Genomic DNA, 8,531 nt, shown 5'->3' on the forward strand with positions numbered 1-8,531 from the left:
TCAGTACAGATTGTTTATCTCTATGGTGATACTGTAGATGTTTCAGTACAGATTGTTTATCTCCATGGTGATACTGTAGATGCGTCGTCTGATCACCCGAGGGGAGTGGCAGTCAGACACCCAGGAGACCATGAAGACACAGGGCTCATCCACCAACAACAACGATGAGGAGAAGTCCAGACAGCTGGAGAGAGAGAACAAGGAACTACAGAAGATCATTCAGGAGGTAAAGGTTCTGTTCTGTTATGCAGTAGGTATAGCATCTGTTCCTAATGCAGTGATATTATGCAGTAGGTATAGCATCTGTTCCTAATGCAGTGATAATATGCAGTAGGTATAGCATCTGTTCCTAATGCAGTGATATTATGCAGTAGGTATAGCATCTGTTCCTAATGCAGTGATATTATACAGTAGATATAGCATCTGTTCCTAATGCAGTGATATTATTCAGTAGGTATAGCATCTGTTCCTAATGCAGTGATATTATGCAGTAGGTATAGCATCTGTTCCCAATGCAGTGATTTTATGCAGTAGATATAGCATCTGTTCCTAATGCAGTGATTTTATGCAGTAGATATAGCATCTGTTCCTAATGCAGTTATGTTATGCAGTAGATATAGCATCTGTTCCTAATGCAGTTATGTTATGCAGTAATCTGGCTAAGATGCACTGTAGGCACATCTCTCTCTACTGACTCCCGCCAATTTCTGCGTACTTATTAATTATTTCTGTCAATTGTTTTACAATGCTGATCAATTCCCAGTTTTTACATTTTTTATTTCACCTTTATTTAACCAGGTAGACCAGTTGAGAACAAGTTCTCATTTACAACTGCGACCTGGCCAAGATAAAACAAAGCACTTCGACACATACAATGACACAGAGTTACACATGGAGTAAAACAAACATACAGTCAATAATACAGTAGAAAAAAAAGAAAACATGTCTATATATAGTGAGTGCAAATGAGGTAAGATAAGGGAGTTAAGGCAATAAATAGGCCATGGTTGCAAAGTAATTACAATATAGCAATTAAAACACTGGGATGGTAGATGTGCTGTAAATATATACCTACCACTCTGTAGTGTTTGGTTATGGGAACTTCATTTCTGTTTAGTCATTAATAAGTATTACTACGTTCATACCGTTCTCATTCTCCAAGTGGAAATGTCGTTTGGAGAGTTTGCTAGCTGGAAATGTCATTCGGAGGGCTCGCTAGCTGGAAATGTCATTCGGAGGGCTCGCTAGCTGGAAATGTCATTCGGGGAGCTCGCCAGCTGGAAATGTCATTCGGAGAGCTCGCTAGCTGGAAATGTTGTTCGGGGAGCTCGCCAGCTGGAAATGTCATTTGGAGAGCTCGATAGCTGAAGAGCTCTCTAGCTGGAAATGTCGTTTGGAGAGCTCGCTAGCTGGAAATGTCGTTCGGGGAGCTCGATAGCTGGAAATGTCGTTCGGAGGGCTCGCTGGCTGGAAATGTTGTTAGGGGAGCTCGCCAGCTGCAAATGTTGTTCGGAGGACTCGCTAGCTGGAAATGTTGTTCGGAGGACTCGCTAGCTGGAAATGTTGTTCGGGGAGCTCGCTAGCTGGAAATGTTGTTCGGAGGGCTCGCCAGCTGTAAATGTCGTTCGGAGGACTCGCTAGCTGGAAATGTCGTTCGGAGGGCTCGCCAGCTGGAAATGTCGCTCGGAGGGCTCGATAGCTGGAGAGCTCGCTAGCTGGAAATGTCGTTCGGAGGGCTCGCCAGCTGGAAATGTCGTTCGGAGGACTCGCTAGCTGGAAATGTCATTCGGAGGGCTCGCCAGCTGGAAATGTCGTTCGGAGAGCTCGATAGCTGGAAATGTTGTTCGGAGGGCTCGCTAGCTGGAAATGTTGTTCGGAGGACTCGCTAGCTGGAAATGTTGTTCGCAGGGCTCGCTAGCTGGAAATGTTGTTCGGAGGGCTCGCTAGCTGGAAATGTTGTTCGGAGGGCTCGCTAGCTGGAAATGTTGTTCGGAGGACTCGCTGGCTGGAAATGTTGTTAGGGGAGCTCGCCAGCTGGAAATGTCGTTCGGAGGACTCGCTAGCTGGAAATGTCGGTCGGAGGGCTCGCCAGCTGGAAATGTCGCTCGGAGGGCTCGATAGCTGGAGAGCTCGCTAGCTGGAAATGTCGTTTGGAGAGCTCAATAGCTGGAGATGTCGTTCGGAGGGCTCGCTAGCTGGAAATGTCATTCGGAGGTCTCGCTAGCTGAAAATGTCGTTCGGAGGTCTCGCTAGCTGAAAATGTCGTTCGGAGGTCTCGCTAGCTGAAAATGTCTCGGAGGTCTCGCTAGCTGAAAATGTCGTTCGGAGGTCTCGCTAGCTGAAAATGTCGTTCGGAGGTCTCGCTAGCTGAAAATGTCGTTCGGAGGTCTCGCTAGCTGGAAATGTCATTCGGAGGTCTCGCTAGCTGAAAATGTCGTTCGGAGGTCTCGCTAGCTGAAAATGTCATTCGGAGGTCTCGCTAGCTGAAAATGTCGTTCGGAGGTCTCGCTAGCTGAAAATGTCGTTCGGAGGTCTCGCTAGCTGAAAATGTCGTTCGGAGGTCTCGCTAGCTGAAAATGTCGTTCGGAGGTCTCGCTAGCTGAAAATGTCGTTCGGAGGTCTCGCTAGCTGGAAATGTCATTCGGAGGTCTCGCTAGCTGAAAATGTCGTTCGGAGGTCTCGCTAGCTGAAAATGTCGTTCGGAGATCTCGCTAGCTGAAAATGTCGTTCGGAGGTCTCGCTAGCTGAAAATGTCGTTCGGAGGTCTCGCTAGCTGAAAATGTCGTTCGGAGGTCTCGCTAGCTGAAAATGTCGTTCGGAGGTCTCGCTAGCTGATAAAGAGATTTGTTTTATTTATTTGCATTTACCAGTTTTCTGTCAATTTGATCGTTGTCTTGTATGGAGCACATCAGGTTTCTCTCTGTCTTGTTAATGTAGAGTGAACGTGCATGCTTGAACGCCCATAAATGTACCTGGCCTGCATGCCAGGATAGGTGTGGTTTATGCTATTTAAGTTCCTGTTTGGGCATGTTCTGGCAGTTTTGTCCGAGCTTGGTAGACCCCACCTGTGCTTTTCTGATTAAGACATGAGAGGCTTTTTCAGACATTTGTAAAAAAATATATATATATTTTGTATCACCATCATCACCAGCGCTGTGTAAATAAATCCCAACAGTCATTTACACATCTACCTACCTCCTGCTGTCTCTGTGTCCTTACGACTGCTTGAAGATCCCTATTTTACATGTAGGTATACAGTAGGTATAGGATCTAATCCCATCACATGGTCAGGGAAAAACTCCTGGCCCTAGTTTATTTTTTAAATATATATATTTAAAAAATGTTTATTTAGAGTGTGGATCAGCTTTAATATTGCGGATAGATTGTTGCTTCCATCAATGTAATTGTCTGCATCATTTAAAATCACCCATATTTTGTTTTGGTAAATATATATATATATATATCTATATATATAAACTCAGCAAAAAAAAGAAACGTCCCTTTTTCAGGACCCTGTCTATCTAAGATCATTTGTAAAAATCAGAATAACTTCACAGATCTTCATTGTAGAAGGGTTTAAAAACGTTTTCCAATGCTTGTTCAATGAACCATAAACAATTAGTGAACATGCTGCGAGAAGGCATGAGGACTGCAGATGTGGCCAGGGCGATAAATGGCAATGTCCGTACTGTGAGACGCCTAAGACATCGCTACAGGGAGACAGGATGGACAGCTGATCGTCCTCGCAGTGCAGACCACGTGTAATAACACCTGCACAGGATCGATACATCCGAACATAACACCTGCAGGACAGGTACAGGATGGAAACAACAACTGCCCGAGTTACACCAGGAACACACAATCCCTCCATCAGTGCTCAGACTGTCCGCAATAAGCTGAGAGAGGCTGGACTGAGGGCTTGTAGGCCTGTTGTAAGGCAGGTCCTCACCAGACATCACCGGCAACAACGTCACCTATGGGCACAAACCCACCGTCGCTGGACCAGACAGGACTGGCAAAAAGTGCTCTTCATTGACAAGTCGCGGTCTTGTCTCACCAGGGGGGATGGTTGGATTCGCATTTATCATCGAAGGAATGAGCGTTACACCGAGGCCTGTACTCTGGAGCGGGATCAATTGTCAGGACAGGAATGTCAGTGTTCTGCCATGGCCAACGAAGGGCCCGGATCTCAATCCCACTGAGCATGTCTGAGACCTGTTGGATCGGAGGGTGAGGGCTAGGACCATTCCCCCCCAGAAATGTACGGGATTTTGCAGGTGCCTTGATGGAAGAGTGGGGTAACATTTCACAGCAAGAACTGGAAACCTGTTGCAGTCCATGAGGAGGAGATGCACTGTAGTACTTAATACAGCTGGTGGCCACACCAGATACTGACTGTTACTTTTGATTTTGACCCCCACCTTTGTTCAGGGACACATTATTCCATTTCTGTGAGTCACATGTCTATGGAACTTGTTCAGTTTATGTCTCAGTTGGTGAATCTTATGTTCATACAAACATATGTATATATACTGTATGTATATATGTCTGTAAATCTTTTTACAGACATTTGATGAAAATTAACGCAGTTGACAGTTTACATACTGTACATACACATACACACAAACATATGTATGTATATATATATATATATATATAACATATGTATATATACTGTATGTATATACATGTATATACATGTTTATATATATATATATACAATAACACTTAGTATTCTACTTCCAGCTTATACATACTACACATTTTACAGACTTTCTATTTAACAATAGTTATATTTTGTTTGTTTTTAGTCCTTCCTCTATTTCTGATGTCCGTCCGGTTTGTAACTGTGCTATTTCACAACATTTCTGAACCTATAAACATTTTACCAACCCCATATGTTTAACATAGCTTATCTTGATGTTATTTGTCCCACCCTGCAGCTCCATTCAACCCCTCCCATCTATCTCTCAACACCATCTGTTTTGGTTTTCTATTTGCCATGTATGTTTCAACTGTGCTGTGATGTTTCTAAACCTTTCTATTCTCATAGTTTCTACAGATTGTAAAATAAAGAAACATTTTTGCTAAAATAATTGTTATATTATTGATCGATTGACTATGGCTTTTCAAATCGCCCAGTATTGCCATCTGCAGGGTCATGTCTAGGTAAATGTTGCAATTCTTCAGCCATTCCTGAACCTGTGACCAAAAACAAGCTACTTATGGACTCCTGTCCCTAGTTAAAGGATTGCAGGTTAGCACTTATTTGAATGACTCGTGTACTGGAGGAAGCTCTACAGATTGGTCACTAGCTGGTACAGCCACAAAGTCATACAATCTTTTTTTGTTATAACCAATTTGACTTTGCAGCTGGCCCATCTAGCAGAAACCTTTCAATTATGCCTCCAGGGAAAGATTCATGACAATAAACATCAACTGGCTAAAGGATAGGTGATCATTCACATTGAATATAACACTTTCTCTCTCTCTCTCTCTCTCTCTCTCTCTCTCTCTCTCTCTCTCTCTCTCTCTCTCTCTCTCTCTCTCTCTCTCTCTCTCTCTCTCTCTCTCTCTCTCTCTCTCTCTCTCTCTCTCTCTGCCCCTCTCTCTCTATCTCTCTATCTCTCTCTCTCTCTCGCCCTCTCTCTCTCTCTCTCTCTCTCTCTCTCTCTCTCTCTCTCTCTCTCTCTCTCTCTCTCTCTCTCTCTCTCTCTCACTCTGTCCCTCTCTCTCTCTCTCTCTCTCTCTCTCTCTCTCTCTCTCTCTCTCTCTCTCTCTCTCTCTCTCTCTCTCTCTCTCTCTCTCTCTCTCTCTCTCTCTCTCTCTCTCTCTCTCTCTCTCTCTCTCTCTCTCTCTCTCTCTCTCTCTCTCTCTCTCTCTCTCTCTCTCTCTCTCTCTCTCTCTCTGCCTGGCCCTCGCTCTCTGTCCCTCTCTCTACCCTTTCTCTCACTCTGCCTCTCTCTCTCTTTCTCTCTCTCTGCCTGCCTGGCCCTCGCTCTCTGCCCCTCTCTCTCTCTCTCTCTCTCTGCCTCGCCCTCGCTCTCTGTCCCTCTCTCTCTCTCTCTCTCACTCTGCCTCTCTCTGTCATTCACAGAAAGAAGAGAGGGTGTCAGAGCTACGAAACCAGCTGGTGGAGCGACAAGCCCTCCGCTCCCGAAGACGACCCTCCACAGCCAACCAGAACCACAGCACACCCCTTCTCCCCATCCCCTCGAACAACGACCCCAAATCCCTCATCCCCCCACCGGGGTACCCTAACCCCGCCTCAGACAACCACTCCCTCCCTCCATCATTCTCCAACTCCTCCAACCTCTATCAGCCCGATGGGAAGATCAGTAGAAACAACTGCCACACCAGCCGGCTACAGCTCCTCTACAAGTAGAGCGAGAAGATCTGAAGGAGAGATGAGTAAATGGGGCGAGTGGGGTAAGCGATGGGGTAGCTTTTAGAGGAAGCGTGAGAACGGAGTGAGCATCAAGAAGCAAATGTGAGTGGGAGTGAGCGAATGAGTATGAGTCAGAGAAAGTATGTTTAGTGAACAAGAGGAGGTAGGGAGGGAGGTAGGTAGGTAGGGAGGGAGGGGGATAGGGAGGGAGGGTGCTTAGTGATGAGTAAGGCAGTAATCAGAGGGGCAACGGGAGTCAAACGGTTATCAGATTCATTGAATGAGAGAGATCAGAGAGAGAGAACAGACAGTGGTCAGAGGAGTGACAGAGAGAGAGATCAGAGAGAGAGGGGCCTTATCTTAAAACAGCCAAAAGACAAGAGGAAGCTTTCTGAAGAGAACTGTTGAAAGAGGGAAAGGGATTTGAAGAAGGGAAAATAGAAAGCAGAGGATTATCGTTCCTCTCTCTCTCTCTCTCTCTCTCTCTCGCTCTCTCTCTTTCTCTCTCCTTCTGTCACTCCCTCCCCCTTGTGTTCAATAAATGAAATCATTCCATATTTTTTTAAGGGGGGGGGGGAATAAGAACAACACACTCATGCAGTCTATAATTTCTGCTGCTCTCAGAGCATGATGTATGAACAGCCATCTGGGGTTAGTATGTACATTACTCCTAGTGAGGGAGAACAGAGAGGTTATGGCCTAGACATCCATCATATTTATTGTTTACCACAATACATGTTTACCTTATTTATTGTTTACATACTACCAAAAGTTCGCTGGTTTGAATATCTAAGCCGAGAAGGAAAAATCTGTCTGTGTCCTTGAGCAAGGAACTTAGTTTACTGTCATTGTACTACTATGACTGACCCTGTAAAACAACACCTATCATACTACTATGACTGACCCTGTAAAACAACACCTATCATACTACTATGACTGACCCTGTAAAACAACACCTATCATACTACTATGACTGACCCTGTAAAACAACACCTATCATACTACTATGACTGACCCTGTAAAACAACACCTATCATACTACTATGACTGACCCTGTAAAACAACACCTATCATACTACTCTGACTGACCCTGACCCTATCATACTACTATGTAAAACAACACCTATCATACTACTATGACTGACCCTGTAAAACAACACCTATCATACTACTATGACTGACCCTGTAAAACAACACCTATCATACTACTATGACTGACCCTGTAAAACAACACCTATCATACTACTATGACTGACCCTGTAAAACAACACCTATCATACTACTATGACTGACCCTGTAAAACAACACCTATCATACTACTATGACTGACCCTGTAAAACAACACCTATCATACTACTATGACTGACCCTGTAAAACAACACCTATCATACTACTATGACTGACCCTGTAAAACAACACCTAATACTACTATGACTGACAAAAACAACACCTATCATACTACTATGACTGACCCTGTAAAACAACACCTATCATACTACTATGACTGACCCTGTAAAACAACACCTATCATACTACTATGACTGACCCTGTAAAACAACACCTATCATACTACTATGACTGACCCTGTAAAACAACACCTATCATACTACTATGACTGACCCTGTAAAACAACACCTATCATACTACTATGACTGACCCTGTAAAACTATCATACTACTATGACTGACCCTGTAAAACAACACCTATCATACTACTATGACTGACCCTGTAAAACAACACCTATCATACTACTATGACTGACCCTGTAAAACAACACCTATCATACTACTATGACTGACCCTGTCTGGTTTATGTGACAACAACACAAAAACATATATTCTAATGCTGAGAGCTACAAAACGAGATCCTACAGTCCTACAGAAAATCAGGATAATATTAGATCCGACAACAGCACCTTCAGCATTAAAGGAGAATCAGGATAATATTAGATCCTACAACAGCACCTTCAGCATTAAAGGAGAATCAGGATAATATTAGATCCTACAACAGCACCTTCAGCATTAAAGGAGAATCAGGATAATATTAGATCCTACAACAGCACCTTCAGCATTAAAGGAGAATCAGGATAATATTAGATCCTACAACAGCACCTTCAACATTAAAGGAGAATCGGGATAATATT

The 8,531-nt window shown here is 43.9% G+C and overlaps 1 protein-coding gene across 3 annotated transcripts in view; it reads left to right on the top strand.

The window, feature by feature from the left end:
• Positions 1-8,531, top strand: part of LOC124013436 (gamma-aminobutyric acid type B receptor subunit 1-like) — a 247,874-nt gene that overhangs the window by 235,319 nt on the left and 4,024 nt on the right. For 2 of the 3 annotated variants that reach the window (XM_046327784.1, XM_046327782.1), the window contains 2 exons: positions 80-226; positions 6,098-6,429. In XM_046327784.1, coding sequence (XP_046183740.1) covers positions 80-226; positions 6,098-6,385 — 435 coding nt within the window. In that variant the 3' untranslated portion in view covers positions 6,386-6,429. Of the gene's footprint in view, positions 1-79; positions 227-6,097; positions 6,546-8,531 lie in introns of those variants that run through there. The other variant, XM_046327783.1, reaches the window with a different exon arrangement.

The sequence above is a fragment of the Oncorhynchus gorbuscha genome, linkage group LG24 (assembly GCF_021184085.1).
Source record: "Oncorhynchus gorbuscha isolate QuinsamMale2020 ecotype Even-year linkage group LG24, OgorEven_v1.0, whole genome shotgun sequence".
NCBI classification, from domain to species: Eukaryota; Metazoa; Chordata; class Actinopteri; order Salmoniformes; family Salmonidae; genus Oncorhynchus; species Oncorhynchus gorbuscha.